A 16,840-nucleotide genomic window follows, 5' to 3' on the forward strand; every position below is an offset into this window, starting at 1 on the left:
AGAGAGACACACCCGAGGGAGAGAGACACACCCAGAGGGAGATAGACACACCCAGAGGGAGAGAGACACACCCAGAGGAGAAGAGACACACCCAGAGGGAGAGAGACACACCCAGAGGGAGAGAGACACACCCAGAGGGAGAGAGACACACCCAGAGGGAGAGAGACACACCCAGAGGGAGAGAGACACACCCAGAGGTGAGAGAAGAAGAGACACACCCAGAGGGAGAGAGCACACCCAGAGGGAGAGAGACACACCCCCAGAAGGGAGAGAGACACACCCAGAGGGAGAGAGACCACACCCAGAGGGAGAGAGACACCCAGAGGGAGAGAGACACACCAGAGGGAGAGAGACACACCCAGAGGGAGAGAGACACACCCAGAGGGAGAGAGACACACCCAGAGGGAGAGAGACACACCCAGAGGGAGAGAGACACACCCAGAGGGAGAGAGAGACACCCAGAGGGAGAGAGAGACACCCAGAGGGAGAGAGAGACACCCAGAGGGAGAGAGAGACACCCAGAGGGAGAGAGAGACACCCAGAGGGAGAGAGAGACACCCCAGAGGGAGAGAGAGACACCCAGAGAGAGAGAGAGACACCCAGAGGGAGAGAGAGACACCCAGAGGGAGAGAGAGACACCCAGAGGAGAGAGACACCCAGAGGGAGAGAGAGACACCAGAGGGAGGGAGAGAGAAACCCAGAGGGAGAGAGAGACACCCAGAGGGAGAGAGAGACACCCAGAGGGAGAGAGAGACACCCAGAGACACCCAGAGACACCCAGAGACACCCAGAGACACCCAGAGACACCCAGAGACACCCAGAGACACCCAGAGACACCCAGAGACACCCAGAGACACCCAGAGACACCCAGAGACAGAGACACCCAGAGACAGAGACACCCAGAGACACAGACACCCAGAGACACAGACACCCAGAGACACAGACACCCAGAGACACAGAGAGACACCCAGAGACACAGACACCCAGAGACACCCAGAGACACCCAGAGACACCCAGAGACACCCAGAGACACCCAGAGACACCCAGAGACACCCAGAGACACCCAGAGACACCCAGAGACACAGACACCCAGAGACACAGACACCCAGAGACACCCAGAGACAGAGACACCCAGAGACACAGACACCCAGAGACACAGACACCCAGAGACACCCAGAGACAGAGACACCCAGAGACACAGACACCCAGAGACACAGAGAGACACCCAGAGACACAGACACCCAGAGACACCCAGAGACACCCAGAGACACAGACACCCAGAGACACAGAGAGACACCCAGAGACACAGACACCCAGAGACACAGAGAGACACCCAGAGACACAGACACCCAGAGACACAGAGAGACACAGAGAGAGAGAGACACCCAGAGACACAGAGAGAGAGAGACACCCAGAGACACAGAGAGAGCGACGCACACACAGAGAGAGCGACGCACACACAGAGAGACCGACGCACACACAGAGAGAGCGACGCACACACAGAGAGAGCGACGCACACACAGAGAGAGCGACGCACACACAGAGAGAGCGACGCACACACAGAGAGAGCGACGCACACACAGAGAGAGCGACGCACACACAGAGAGAGCGACGCACACACAGAGAGAGCGACGCACACACAGAGAGAGACGCACACACAGAGAGAGACACAGAGGGGGAGAGACACACAGAGATAGAGACACACACACACAGAGAGAGAGAGAGACACACAGAGAGAGAAGGAGAGAGACACACAACGAGAGAGGGAGAGAGACACACAGAGAGAGAGGGAGAGGGACACACAGAGAGAGAGACGAGAGAGACACACAGAGAGAGAGACGAGAGAGAGACACACAGAGAGAGAGAGAGCGACACACACAGAGAGAGACACACAGCGAGACGCACACAGAGGGACGCACACACAAAGGGAGAGACGCACACACAGAGAGAGAGACGTACACACAGAGAGGGACGCACACACACAGAGAGAGAGAGACGCGCGCACACACAGAGAGACGCGCGCACGCAGAGAGAGACGCACGCACGCAGAGAGAGACGCACGCACGCAGAGAGAGACGCACGCACGCAGAGAGAGACGCACGCACGCAGAGAGAGACGCACGCACGCAGAGAGACGCACACAAGCAGAGAGACGCACACACGCAGAGAGAGACGCACACACGCAGAGAGACGCACACACGCAGAGAGAGACGCACACACGCAGAGAGAGAGAGACGCGCGCACGCACAGAGAGACGCACGCACGCAGAGAGAGACGCACGCACGCAGAGAGAGACGCACGCACGCAGAGAGAGACGCACGCACGCAGAGAGAGACGCACGCACGCAGAGAGAGACGCACGCACGCAGAGAGAGACGCACTCACGCAGAGAGAGACGCACGCACGCAGAGAGAGACGCACGCACGCAGAGAGAGACGCACGCACGCAGAGAGACGCACACGCAGAGAGACGCACACGCAGAGAGACGCACACGCAGAGAGACGCACACACGCAGAGAGAGACGCACACACGCAGAGAGAGACGCACACACGCAGAGAGAGACGCACACACGCAGAGAGAGACGCACACACGCAGAGAGAGACGCACACACGCAGAGAGACGCACACACGCAGAGAGACGCACACACGCAGAGAGACGCACACACGCAGAGAGACGCACACACGCAGAGAGACGCACACACCGAGAGCGAGAGAGACGCACACAGAGAGAGACTCACACACAGAGAGAGACGCACAGAGAGAGAGAGAGAGAGACGCACAGAGAGAGAGAGAGACGCACAGAGAGAGAGAGAGAGAGAGACGCACAGAGAGAGAGAGAGAGAGACGCACACAGAGAGAGAGAGACGCACACAGAGAGAGATGCACACAGAGAGAGAGAGAGAGAGAGACGCAGAGAGAGAGAGAGAGAGAGAGAGAAGACGCACAGAGAGAGAGAGAGAGAGAGAGAGAGAGAGACGCACAGAGAGAGAGAGACGCACAGAGAGAGAGAGACGCACAGAGAGAGAGAGACGCACAGAGAGAGAGAGAGACGCACACAGAGAGAGAGAGACGCACACAGAGAGAGAGAGACGCACACAGAGAGAGAGAGACGCACACAGAGAGAGAGAGACGCACACAGAGAGAGAGAGAGACGCACAGAGAGAGAGAGAGACGCACACAGAGAGAGAGAGAGACGCACACAGAGAGAGAGAGACGCACACAGAGAGACACACACACACACAGAGAGACAAACACGCACAGAGAGACACACACGCACAGAGAGACGCACACGCAGAGAGAGAGGCACGCAGAGAGAGCGGCACACAGAGAGAGCGGCACACAGAGAGAGCGGCACACAGAGAGAGCGGCACACAGAGAGAGAGGCACACAGAGAGAGAGGCACACAGAGATAGAGAGGCACACAGAGAGAGAGGCACACAGAGAGAGACGCACACAGAGAGACAGCGACGCACACACACACAGAGACGCACACCCAGAGAGTGACGCACACCCAGAGAGAGACGCACACACAGAGACCCACACACAGAGAGACGCACATACAGAGAGAGACGCACACACAGAGAGAGACACAGAGTGGGAGAGACACACAGAGAGAGAGACAGAGAGAGAGACAGAGAGAGAGAGAGAGAGAGAGAGAGAGAGAGAGAGAGAGAGAGAGAGAGAGGAGAGAGAGAGAGAGAGAGAGAGAGAGAGAGAGAGAGAGAGAGAGAGAGAGAGAGAGAGAGAGAGAAGGAGAGAAGAGAGAGAGAGAGAGAGAGAGAGAGAGAGAGAGAGAGAGAGAGAGAGAGAGAGAGAGAGACGCACACAGAGAGAGAGAGAGAGAGAACCACACAGAGAGAGAGAGAGAGACGCACAGAGAGAGAGAGAGAGAGACGCACAGAGAGAGAGAGAGACGCACAGAGAGAGAGAGAGACGCACAGAGAGAGAGAGAGACGCACAGAGAGAGAGAGAGACGCACAGAGAGAGAGAGAGACGCACAGAGAGAGAGAGAGACGCACACAGAGAGAGACGCACACAGAGAGAGACGCACACAGAGAGAGAGAGACGCACACAGAGAGAGAGAGAGAGAGAGACGCACACAGAGAGAGAGAGAGAGAGAGACGCACACAGAGAGAGAGAGAGAGAGACGCACACAGAGAGAGAGAGAGAGAGACGCACACAGAGAGAGAGAGAGACGCACACAGAGAGAGAGAGACGCACACAGAGAGAGAGAGAGACGCACACAGAGAGAGAGACACACACAGAGAGAGAGAGACACACAGAGAGAGAGAGACACACACACACAGAGAGACGCACATACAGAGAGCGAGAGAGACGCACACCGAGAGAGCGAGAGACACGCACACAGAGAGCGAGAGAGAGAGAGAGAGACGCACACAGAGAGCGAGAGAGAGAGAGAGAGACGCACACAGAGAGCGAGAGAAAGAGAGACGCACACAGAGAGCGAGAGAGAGAGAGAGCGCACACAGAGAGCGAGAGAGAGACGCATACAGAGAGCGAGGGAGAGACGCACACAGAGAGAGAGACGCACACACCGAGAGTGAGAGAGCGAGAGAGACCAGGTGAGAGAGACCAGGTGAGAGAGAGCGAGCGAGACCAGGAGAGAGAGAGAGAGCGAGCGAGACCAGGAGAGAGCGAGCGAGACCAGGAGAGAGCGAGCGAGACCAGGAGAGAGCGAGCGAGACCAGGAGAGAGCGAGCGAGACCAGGAGAGAGCGAGCGAGACGGTGAGAGCGAGCGAGACCATGTGAGAGAAGAGCGAGCGAGACCAGGTGGAGAGAGAGAGCGAGACCAGGTGAGAGAGAGCGAGCGAGACCAGGTGAGAGAGAGAGCGAGCGAGACCAGGAGAGAGCGAGCGAGACCAGGAGAGAGCGAGCGAGACCAGGAGAGAGCGAGCGAGACCAGGAGAGAGCGAGCGAGACCAGGAGAGAGCGAGAGCGAGTGAGACCAGGGGAGAGAGAGAGCGAGTGAGACCAGGTGAGAGAGAGAGCGACCGAGACCAGGAGAGAGCGAGCGAGACCATGAGAGAGCGAGCGAGACCAGGAGAGAGCGAGCGAGACCAGGAGAGAGCGAGAGCGAGTGAGACCAGGAGAGAGAGAGAGACCGATTTAAACTGCTGGGATATGGGAAAGGGATACAGGATACACACACAGAGAGAGAGAGAGACGCACANACACAGAGAGAGAGACGCACACACCGAGAGTGAGAGAGCGAGAGAGACCAGGTGAGAGAGACCAGGTGAGAGAGAGAGCGAGCGAGACCAGGAGAGAGAGAGAGAGCGAGCGAGACCAGGAGAGAGCGAGCGAGACCAGGAGAGAGCGAGCGAGACCAGGAGAGAGCGAGCGAGACCAGGAGAGAGCGAGCGAGACCAGGAGAGAGCGAGCGAGACCAGGAGAGAGAGAGAGCGAGCGAGACCAGGTGAGAGAGAGAGCGAGCGAGACCAGGTGAGAGAGAGAGCGAGCGAGACCAGGTGAGAGAGAGAGCGAGACCAGGTGAGAGCGAGCGAGACAGGAGAGAGCGAGCGAGACCAGGAGAGCGAGGAGACCAGGAGAGAGCGAGCGAGACCAGGAGAGAGCGAGCGCGAGCGAGACCAGGAGAGAGCGAGCGCGAGTGAGACCAGGAGAGAGAGAGAGCGAGTGAGACCAGGTGAGAGAGAGAGCGACCGAGACCATGAGAGAGCGAGCGAGACCATGAGAGAGCGAGCGAGACCAGGAGAGAGCGAGAGCGAGTGAGACCAGGAGAGAGAGAGAGACCGATTTAAACTGCTGGGATATGGGAAAGGGATACAGGATACAAGTGGTCCTTTGTGTGGAGAGTGGTTGGCTGGTTGTTTAGTCTACATCCGCCACTGGCTATCTGAGGATAGAATAAATAGTGCCATCTGGCTGCAATAGGAGGCAGAATGTACAGCAACCCAGGTCTGAAACCAGCTGGTTTCTCTCCGTTTCTGTCTGAAAACGGTTGTCAATGGTCAGTAATAGAACATGATTTGACATGTGCTGTTTGAGAGAGCTTGTGAACAGCGGCATGAAATGTGCTATTTTTTGGTTATTTGTGTGTCGCTGTGTGTTCTTGATATTAGTTTTCATCTAACATCTCACTATTTCCTCTTGTTTTTGTGTTCGCAATAGATAATAGATATTTTTACAGAAATACTAGGCTTGTGAACACAGGTTAGTCTACATGTATGGGCCACGCGTTGCTGGTTTCCGTGTTGTGATGGCTGTTTGGTGATTGTGTTGTACCTGGTCGTGTTCCCTATTCCTCATATGAGAGTTATGTAAGAAGTTCATGACACTTTGTGTTGAAATACCATCACTCTTAAACAAAGGTACTTTCTTTCCTTTCTCCTGCTGTAACCTACTTACATTTGTGATTAGGTCAAATGAACTGACCCTTATTAAGTCTTCTGGAAACAGTTGTAATGATGTGGGTTGGATCTCAGATGGGACCAAGAGTAGTTGATTTGTTCCCAATGTGTTAGTGTTTGCCTGGGAGGAGAGGAGACGAGAGGCAGTCTGGCCTGGTGTCGGGGGTGAGTGACTGAACAGGATCTGAGGGGCACTCATCTAATCATCACTCTCCTCCAAGAGGTCAGAGGTCAGATCAGGGTCCTCACTCAGTCAACCACAACGGTTGTCAAGTGTTGGCCAAGTGTGTACATGTTATGAAGGAAAGAGAGATTCCTTCAGGTCTAGAACTACTAGGCTACATATCAAGGCTGGGTTTGAACAGATATGAGACCACCAAACTATAGTGGCATTGCCTCAGAATGTGTGTGTGTGTATTTTGTTTGCACACATGTATTTGTCCTATGCAAATGACTAGGCTTCCCTTTCCTCCTGTCCTCACCACCCCCCACAGGAGACTCAAGTGAACCCGACGAGCACCCCTCCGTGCTCCCCTACGCCCTACGTGAGAACGCCCCGTCCTACGGTGTGATCAACGCGTCGTCATCCACCACGGACGGCTCTCAGCAGACACACACACACCTCAGCCGTCCTCCCACAGAGGAGGACCCCCTGGGACCTCTAGCTGATAACTGGGAGATGGCCTACACCGAGAACGGAGAGGTCTACTTATAGAGTACGTACCCTACCGGATGTACACCCTACACCCTGTCCTATGTACCCTCTGTACCCTTACCATACACCGAGAACGGAGAGGTCTACTTTATAGAGGAGGTACCCTATAACATACCCTACACCCCGTAACACACCATGGAACATATCCTACACCCCGTAACACACCATATAACATATCCTACACCCCGTAACACACCATATAACATATCCTACACCCCGTAACACACCATATAACATATCCTACACCCCGTAACACACCATATAACATATCCTACACCCCGTAACACACCATATAACATATCCTACACCCCGTAATACACCATATAACATATCCTACACCCCGTAACACACCATGGAACATATCCTACACCCCGTAATACACCATATAACATATCCTACACCCCGTAACACACCATGGAACATATCCTACACCCCGTAACACACCATATAACATATCCTACACCCCGTAACACACCATGGAACATATCCTACACCCCGTAATACACCATATAACATATCCTGCACCCCGTAATACACCATATAACATATCCTACACCCTGTAACACACCATGGAACATATCCTACACCCCGTAACACACCATATAACATATCCTACACCCCGTAACACACCATGGAACATATCCTACACCCCGTAATACACCATATAACATATCCTACACCCCGTAACACACCATGGAACATATCCTGCACCCCGTATCACACCATGGAACATATCCTACACCCCGTAATACACCATATAACATATCCTACACCCCGTAACACACCATGGAACATATCCTGCACCCCGTAACACACCATGGAACATATCCTGCACCCCGTAATACACCATATAACATATCCTATACCCCGTAACACACCATATAACATATCCTACACCCGTAACACACCATGGAACATATCCTATACCCCGTAACACACCATATAACATATCCTATACCCCGTAACACACCATGGAACATATCCTATACCCCGTAACACACCATGGAACATATCCTATACCCCGTAACACACCATGGAACATATCCTACACCCCGTAAACACTCTATGGAACATATCCTACACCACGTAAACACTCTATGGAACATATTCTACACCACGTAAACACACCATATAACATATCCTAAATGGCTCTATACCAGCATCCATTATAGTATTTCAGGTAGTATCTTCTCAAGAAAAGATTGTGCTTCCACTTTCTATCATTTTTGCAAAAAGACTATTCCTTTTTATCCCTCTCATTGTTTCATGTTGTGTATATTGGTTGTATGGTTGTTACTGTTTTTAATGTTTTTTTTTAAATGTAGAACCCTGACTTGAACCTTTAATACATTGGAAGTTGTGATACTTGCCTTGAGTCTGATTTACTTCACAGTGTGTATTATATTTAGCCATCGAAGTGAGGATGTTTTTCAGACAGTGAGTCTTTGATGACTTCCCAGTCAGAACAATGTGTCTGTCTGGCTGTCTTACTCTGTCTTGTGTGTCTATCTATAGCCACAACACAAAGACCACATCCTGGATCGACCCCCGGTGCCTCAACAAACCTCCTAAACCCCTGGAAGAAAGTGAAGACGACGGTACGTCCACCACAGACTGTGTTTGTGAATGCATGTGTGTGTGTTTGTGAATGCATGTGTGTGTGTTTGTGAATGCATGTGTGTGTGTTTGTGAATGCATGTGTGTGTGTTTGTGAATGCATGTGTGTGTGTGTTTGTGAATGCATGTGTGTGTGTGTTTGTGAATGCATGTGTGTGTGTGTTTGTGAATGCATGTGTGTGTGTGTTTGTGAATGCATGTGTGTGTGTGTTTGTGAATGCGTGTGTGTGTGTATGTGTATGTGTGTTTGTGAATGCATGTGTGTGTGTGTTTGTGAATGCATGTGTGTGTGTGTTTGTGAATGCATGTGTGTGTGTTTGAATGCATGTGTGTGTGTTTGTGAATGCATGTGTGTGTGTGTGTGTGTGTGAATGCATGTGTGTGTGTGTGTGTTTGTGAATGCATGTGTGTGTGTGTGTGTTTGTGAATGCGTGTGTGTGTTTGTGAATGCATGTGTGTGTGTGTGTGTGTGTGTTTGTGAATGCATGTGTGTGTGTGTGTTTGTGAATGCGTGTGTGTGTGTTTGTGAATGCGTGTGTGTGAGTGTGTTTGTGAATGTGTGAGTGTGTTTGTGAATGTGTGTGTGTGTTTGTGAATGCATGTGTGTGTGTGTGTGTTTGTGAATGCATGTGTGTGTGTGTGTGTTTGTGAATGCATGTGTGTGTGTGTGTGTGTTTGTGAATGCATGTGTGTGTGTGTTTGTGAATGCATGTGTATGTGTGTGTGTGTTTGTGAATGCATGTGTGTGTGTGTGTTTGTGAATGCATGTGTGTGAGTGTGTTTGTGAATGCATGTGTGTGTGTGTGTGTGTGTGTTTGTGAATGCATGTGTGTGTTTGTGAATGCATGTGTGTGTGTGTGTGTGTTTGTGAATGCGTGTGTGTGTTTGTGAATGCATGTGTGTGTGTGTTTGTGAATGCGTGTGTGTGTGTGTTTGTGAATGCGTGTGTGTGTTTGTGAATGTGTGTGTGTGTTTGTGAATGCCTGTGTGTGTGTGTGTGTTTGTGAATGCCTGTGTGTGTGTGTGTGTTTGTGAATGCCTGTGTGTGTGTGAATGAATGTGTGTGTGTTTGTGAATGCGTGTGTGTGTTTGTGAATGCGTGTGTGTGTTTGTGAATGCGTGTGTGTGTTTGTGAATGCGTGTGTGTGTGTGTGTGTTTGTGAATGCATGTGTGTGTGTGTGTGTTTGTGAATGCATGTGTGTGTGTGTGTGTGTTTGTGAATGCATGTGTGTGTGTGTGTGTTTGTGAATGCATGTGTGTGTGTGTTTGTGAATGCATGTGTGTGTGTTTGAATGCGTGTGTGTGTGTGTTTGTGAATGCGTGTGTGTGTGTGTTTGTGAATGCGTGTGTGTGTGTGTTTGTGAATGCATGTGTGTGGTGTGTGTTTGTGAATGCATGTGTGTGTGTGTTTGTGAATGCGTGTGTGTGTGTGTTTGTGAATGCGTGTGTGTGTGTGTGTTTGTGAATGCGTATGTGTGTGTGTTTGTGAATGCGTGTGTGTGTGTGTTTGTGAATGCGTGTGTGTGTGTTTGTGAATGCGTGTGTGTGTGTTTGTGAATGCGTGTGTGTGTGTGTGTTTGTGAATGCGTGTGTGTGTGTGTTTGTGAATGCGTGTGTGTGTGTGTTTGTGAATGCGTGTGTGTGTGTGTTTGTGAATGCGTGTGTGTGTGTTTGTGAATGCGTGTGTGTGTTTGTGAATGCGTGTGTGTGTTTGTGAATGCGTGTGTGTGTGTTTGTGAATGCGTGTGTGTGTGTTTGTGAATGCGTGTGTGTGTGTGTTTGTGAATTCGTGTGTGTTTGTGAATGCGAATGCGTGTGTGTTTGTGAATGCGTGTGTGTGTGTGTGTGTGTTTGTGAATGCATGTGTGTGTTTGTGAATGCATGTGTGTGTGTGTGAATGCATGTGTTTGTGAATGCATGTGTGTGTGTTTGTGAATGGATGTGTGTGTGTTTGTGATTGCATGTGTTTGTGAATGCATGTGTGTGTGTGTGTGTTTGAATGCATGTGTGTGTGTTTGAATGCATGTGTGTGTGTTTGTGAATGCATGTGTGTGTGCTTGTGAATGCATGTGTGTGTGCTTGTGAATGCATGTGTGTGTGTGTTTGTGAATGCATGTGTGTGTGTGTTTGAATGCATGTGTGTGTTTGTGAATGCATGTGTGTGTGTGTGAATGCATGTGTTTGTGAATGCATGTGTGTGTGTTTGTGAATGGATGTGTGTGTGTTTGTGATTGCATGTGTTTGTGAATGCATGTGTGTGTGTGTTTGAATGCATGTGTGTGTGTTTGTGAATGCATGTGTGTGTGCTTGTGAATGCATGTGTGTGTGTGTTTGTGAATGCATGTGTGTGTGTGTGTTTGTGAATGCATGTGTGTGTGTGTGTTTGTGAATGCATGTGTGTGTGTGTTTGTGAATGCGTGTGTGTGTTTGTGAATGCATGTGTGTGTGTGTTTGTGAATCCATGTGTGTGTGTGTTTGTGAATGCGTGTGTTTGTGAATGCGTGTGTGTGTGTGTTTGTGAATGCGTGTGTGTGTGTGTGTTTGTGAATGCGTGTGTGTTTGTGAATGCGTGTGTGTTTGTGAATGCGTGTGTGTTTGTGAATGCGCGTGTGTGTGTGTTTGTGAATGCATGTGTGTGTGTGTGTGTTTGTGAATGCATGTGTGTGTGTGTTTGTGAATGCATGTGTGTGTGTGTTTGTGAATGTGTGTGTGTGTGTGTTTGTGAATGCATGTGTGTGTGTGTGTGTGTGTGTGTGAATGCATGTGTGTGTGTTTGTGATTGCATGTGTTTGTGAATGCATGTGTGTGTGTCTGGGAAATTGTGTTTTCACTGTCTTGTTTGTTTGTCTGTTGTTGACTCGTTTGTGTGGAGAGGGAACCGTGCAGAATCAGATGCATGGCTGTCAGATCAGATCATTGTTCAATGAGTGGCCTGCAGATGGCACACTTGAGCCACCGTAATGTGAGATGAGACGAGACACGTTAATATTCTGATCTCGTGTGCTGCCTGCCTGCCTGCCTGCCTGCCTGCCTGCCTGCCTGCCTGCCTGCCTGCCTGCCTGCCTGCCTGCGCTCACGTCTGAGCAAGACGCCCCCCGGCAGCATGAAGGACTGACTGGATCATTCGCATCATCTATCATAAATAAATAATGTACCTTGTCCTACAGAGGAGTGTCCGCCCACCCACACAAAACACTAGCGTTTCAACTGCCTCTCCCCTCCCCCTGCCATGTGTCCTCTCAATGTGTTCTGTGGTCCTTGTATTGAGATATCTCTATAGGTTCTATCCTCTCAAGCTGCTGCTAGAGGACACATAGGATAGAGATATGATTCATATTGTCAAGCATATGGTGCATGAACTACAATTCCTATTTAGTGGCAGCTGTTTTCACCCACCCCAATCTCAGATGGTCCGTATTAAAGTGTACAGGTAACTGCCAAAATACAGGAAACACCAACCTAAAGTGTCTTAATAGGGCGATGGGCACCACGAGCCAGAACATCTTCAATGCTCCTTGGCATAGATTCTACAAGTGTCTGGAACTCTATTGGAGGGATGAGACACCATTCTTCCATGAGATATTCCATCATTTGGTGTTTTGTTGATAGTGGTGGAAAACACTTGTCTCAGGCGCCGTTCCAGAATCTCCCGGAAGTGTTCAACTGGGTTGATATTGGTGACTGAGACACACACACACACACAAAACACACACACACACACAACCTGTAAACCCCCTATGTCCCTTTGAGACCCCTCTTTCAAAGTCCTTAAGATCTCTTCTAGCCATGGTAGCCAAAATAATGGGAAACTGGGTATTTTTATACATGACCCAAAGCATGATGGGATATTAATTGCTTACTTAACTCAGGAACCACACCTGTGTGGAAGCAGCCGTTTTCAATATACTTTGTATCCTTGATTTACTCAAGTGTTTATTTCTCTTTGGCAGTTTCCTGTATGTCTGTCTGTGTGGTATGACTCATTTATTTCACATAAATGCACCTACAGTACAGTATGCACCTGGTATGAAACAGTGCCACCCAATGGTGAAGTAGAAAGCTCTTCAGAGATATGTTCTTTGTGCTTAACAGACTGTGGCTAATATAGAGCGATGAGCTATTGTCATGGTGCATGTAGGGATTTAGTATAGATTTACACCTTACAAACCATTTGAGCTAATTAGTCACGGTTAGCAGTCATGATTCCGGACACATTATGGTTTTTACAGTGTATGGAGCCAAGTGTTGCTGCTCTCTCGGCTTGCTTGAGGCTTAAATTCAAAATCAATCACTAACCCTCTGCTGCTCTCACTCTCTTTCTCTCCCCCCTCTCACTCTCCTCTCCTCCCCCGGTTCCTCCACCCATGGTCTACTGGTGTTCTCCTGGAGAAGAAGGGGTACACACAGAAGAGATGGACAGTGAGCTAGGTAGGGCTGTCTCCCCTCTCCCCTGCTGTGTATTATGGGAAAACTGTCTTATTACAGCGCATAACACCTCTCCCTTTCGGCTTAGGGGGTGTAAAACATGTAATCAAACGCTTTATAACACCTGGGCTGTGAAAGACTGAAAGATGTGTGTGCGTTCATCTACGTTCCTGTGTGTCTGCTGAGCAGGCAGTTGTTACTGTACTCGCCCGGCCAGCCAGCATGCAGTAACACAGAGAGAACCATTGGCGTGATGATCATTTCCTAATGGGCCTCTCATTCAAATGGACCTCTCACTCTCAAGCCCCATCATTCCATCCACAGTTGCTCATATTATAACAGAGAGCACTTTACCCACCACTGTCTGCCGGTCCATCAGTCTCTGGAGCCAGAGGGAGGCTAACAGCCATGGCTCTGAGATGGGCTCTGATAACTGCTGCCTACTATTTTATTTCAATGGTGAATGCATCGGTGAATAGTCAAAGTTCTCGAGAGTCATCCGTGTCTGAAGATTTTTGTTCTAGGCTGTTAATCAGATGGCTCTTTTTTTAACAAATCTAACGCAATGGTAAGTCTTAGGACTGATGCTAGTGCTATAGATGGGTGGGGGTGTTTTCACAACCAGAATTCTAGCCGCAGGAGCTGGCAGGGGCTTGAAAAGGCTGAGTTCTGATGAATAAACAAGACGGTGTGTCGGGGCTTGACCCCCTCACTGGCTGTTCAGAACGTGCTCCGTGGTAAATATGTGGTTGCTTCAAGTTGTGAATGTACAGTCTTTTATGTATTATGTTGTCATCAAACGGCAATTCCAAAGTTAGTCCGTTCTAGCCTAGTTTGTTAAATAGCCGACAGAAACAAAATAAAGTAATATCAGCCTGTCCCATATTTGCTCAATATGTGGAACATGTTTGCAGTCCACATTGTTCTAAGTGATTGTATGTTTTCAATGTGGAAGTATATTGTTAACATAGCATTCACACTGATAGAGGACTACTGTAAAATGCTGTAAAATGCATCATCTGAGCCGTGGACATGCCAAACGTCGTCAATAACCAACATCACATTTCCTATTGATAAGACCTAAAAAGGCTGTCTAAATACAGTTACAGGCACCATAATTTCTCCCCGTGCTCATATAATATTTATTATGCCTGAGACCGCGTAGACTATGGAGGGTTTTTACTCGCATCCAAACTTTTCTCAAAAGCTGGAAAAAGATCCAAAATTTAAAAAAAGCTAGAATGTCCACTCACCATTATACTGCTCCAAAATATAGATAGACAGACAGATAGATGGATTGATAGATCCTACCATCACTGTTGATATGGCCAGTAGTGACTTTGCCACGTGAAAGGTGAACAAACAGGCAAATATATCCTACAAGCAGATTCAGCGCCACAGACAATGATCAGAATTCACGCGATTTGACTGAACGAAAGTAGGAGATGCGTTTTTTGACAAAATGATCAACTAAAAACAATAAGCAGTCTTTCTAAATAACTTCATATTCCTAAAAAGGCTGAGTCCAAACTTTTCACTGAAGCTGGACAGAAATAATGTTTAAAGGCCCAATGCAGCTGTTTTCATATCAATATTAAATCCTTTCTGGGTAACAAGTACACTACTGTAACAGGTTTCCATTAAAATGGGAAAAAGTTGCTTTTTAGTAAACTATTTCTCAAGCAACAATTTTGCTAGGATTTCCTGGAAGTGGTCTAGCTGTTGTCGGCAGGGAGGTTTGGAACTCTCTTTGTTATTGGTCTATTAACCAATCAACTTACAGCATGGTGATGTCGCCCATGCAAACCAACTGATTAGAAGATCTTGTGTATATTGTATTCTCACCCAGCAACTATCAGGAAATAACACTGATCATGTTTTTTTCACACATTTGCAGTGTTAGTTCCATCAGCTGTTGTACAATTTGAAATATAAAACAATTTGAACTGCAAGGGGCCTTTGATAAAACATTGGTGACGTACATAAGGCTAGTGTGTGTGCGCCTCCGCTGGAGAAATCTATTCCACAACCAACTGCTTTACGTTAAGACCATCTTTTGGTCGGTCTTAAGTATCCCTAGTTGCGGTGACTGAAATTGGCATACTGGCGCACTTTTTTAAGTACACACCTATAATATTTCCACACCTCAGCGCCAGCAAGCTGATGTTAGACAGGTAAATTGCCGAACCTGGTGCAAAGGGTGGACAATGCCAGTGCACCAGTTTTTACATGACGAAATTGCAAACTAAGGTGCGTTTGACTATTGCGCCTCAGCAGCCAGCCGAAAATAGAGCCCAGAGATTGATTTAGACTGGTGTGTGCAATACCAGGTCAATCAGTGATATCAGTTGATCAATTAATTGCCAAGGAGTCGTACACCCCTGGGTTAAGGTTAGGTCTGAGGTAAGTGAGGGTAAGCTGATCCTAGACCAGTGTTTTGCCTCTGAGATGTTCTCCTCCATGTTGTGAACAGCAGCATCACTTCTTCATACCACTGCTCAGATTGGATGAACACAGTCAATATGTATCGATTGTGAAATCCGATACATGGAGAAAAAGGCAATTACTCCAGTTGTGTATAGGACAGCAGATGTATGGCCCCGGTTGTGCAACCCCTCGCTCAGGAGAAATCAAATAGTCAGGAAGACCGAATGAGATGCAAACAGTTTAATAGGCAATTTGTCACCCGAGTCCCCCTTGAGCTGGAGTGTGCATGGGCGTTGACCGGGGAACGTGGAGCGGGGGAGCTCTTTTGGATACGTGTCAGATACGTCCCACTGCAGCCACTCCGTATCAGCAAGGCCCAGTCGTGACATGAGGGCTCTGGCGTCTAGCCATAATATCACACAGACAGATCTCTTTCAGGAATACAGCCACTCTGGTGTGAAATAAGGTGAGTGATTAGACTTTACAGTCAGGTGCTACTGGCTCAAGGTTGACTGTTTCCCTGCAGAACATCTGAGAAAAAGAAACCCTAGTCTGTGTATTGTGAACGATCCGAACACACCACCCCCTTAATTCCTTGCCTCCACATCAACTAAAGCTGGTTGAGGGGTAGTGAGTGTACACCACTCGTCAGAATACAGACTGAGGTAACTGGGGATAATGCCAGCAGAGTCAATCAGTCACAGACATCTGTTTGTAACCAATTACAGCCCTCTGACATGTCTCTTTACCTTTAGCATTTTAGTCAATTAGCAGACACTGGACTTACATGAGCAATTAGGGTTAAGTGCCTTGCTCAAGGGAACATCAACAGAATTTTCACTTAGTCCTCCCGGGGATTCAAACCGGCGACCTTTCGGTTACTGGCCCAATGCTCTAACCGTTAGGCTACCTGCTGCCTTCATAGCCATTAGTACAGTAGCTAGTAGCTAGCTCTGTCTCCGATGTTTTAATCACACTGTATACTGAGACACACTGAGACTGTATCAAGGTAGCAGCCTTTACAGCTGAGTAGTCCATGTCGAGATCCAGTCAGTCCTGATTTTTGGCTGTGTTGTCAGGCCACACTCAGCATTGATGTCAGGGCAGATAAACGTGTGTGTGTGTGTGTCTGAAAGAAAGGCTTCTTGGGGAGAATGCATCCTTAATGAATTCGACCACAGTGAGTAATACAGGATCAAGGACATCCAGTTGGTGACGGTCTCCAATGCCATGTGACATAGACCGTGGTAAACCAATCAAGGACATCC

The 16,840-nt window shown here is 48.9% G+C and overlaps 1 protein-coding gene across 1 annotated transcript in view; it reads left to right on the forward strand.

Moving 5' to 3' along the window:
* LOC109891011 (membrane-associated guanylate kinase, WW and PDZ domain-containing protein 1) overlaps nt 1-16,840 on the forward strand; it is a 59,499-nt gene that overhangs the window by 1,139 nt on the left and 41,520 nt on the right. The window contains exons 2-5 of the mRNA XM_031823896.1: nt 6,882-6,953; nt 7,067-7,103; nt 8,618-8,700; nt 13,113-13,148. Of these exons, the coding sequence (XP_031679756.1) occupies nt 6,882-6,953; nt 7,067-7,103; nt 8,618-8,700; nt 13,113-13,148 (228 nt within the window). The remainder of the gene's footprint in view (nt 1-6,881; nt 6,954-7,066; nt 7,104-8,617; nt 8,701-13,112; nt 13,149-16,840) is intronic.

This window comes from Oncorhynchus kisutch, linkage group LG5, assembly GCF_002021735.2.
Source record: "Oncorhynchus kisutch isolate 150728-3 linkage group LG5, Okis_V2, whole genome shotgun sequence".
Taxonomy (NCBI): Eukaryota; Metazoa; Chordata; class Actinopteri; order Salmoniformes; family Salmonidae; genus Oncorhynchus; species Oncorhynchus kisutch.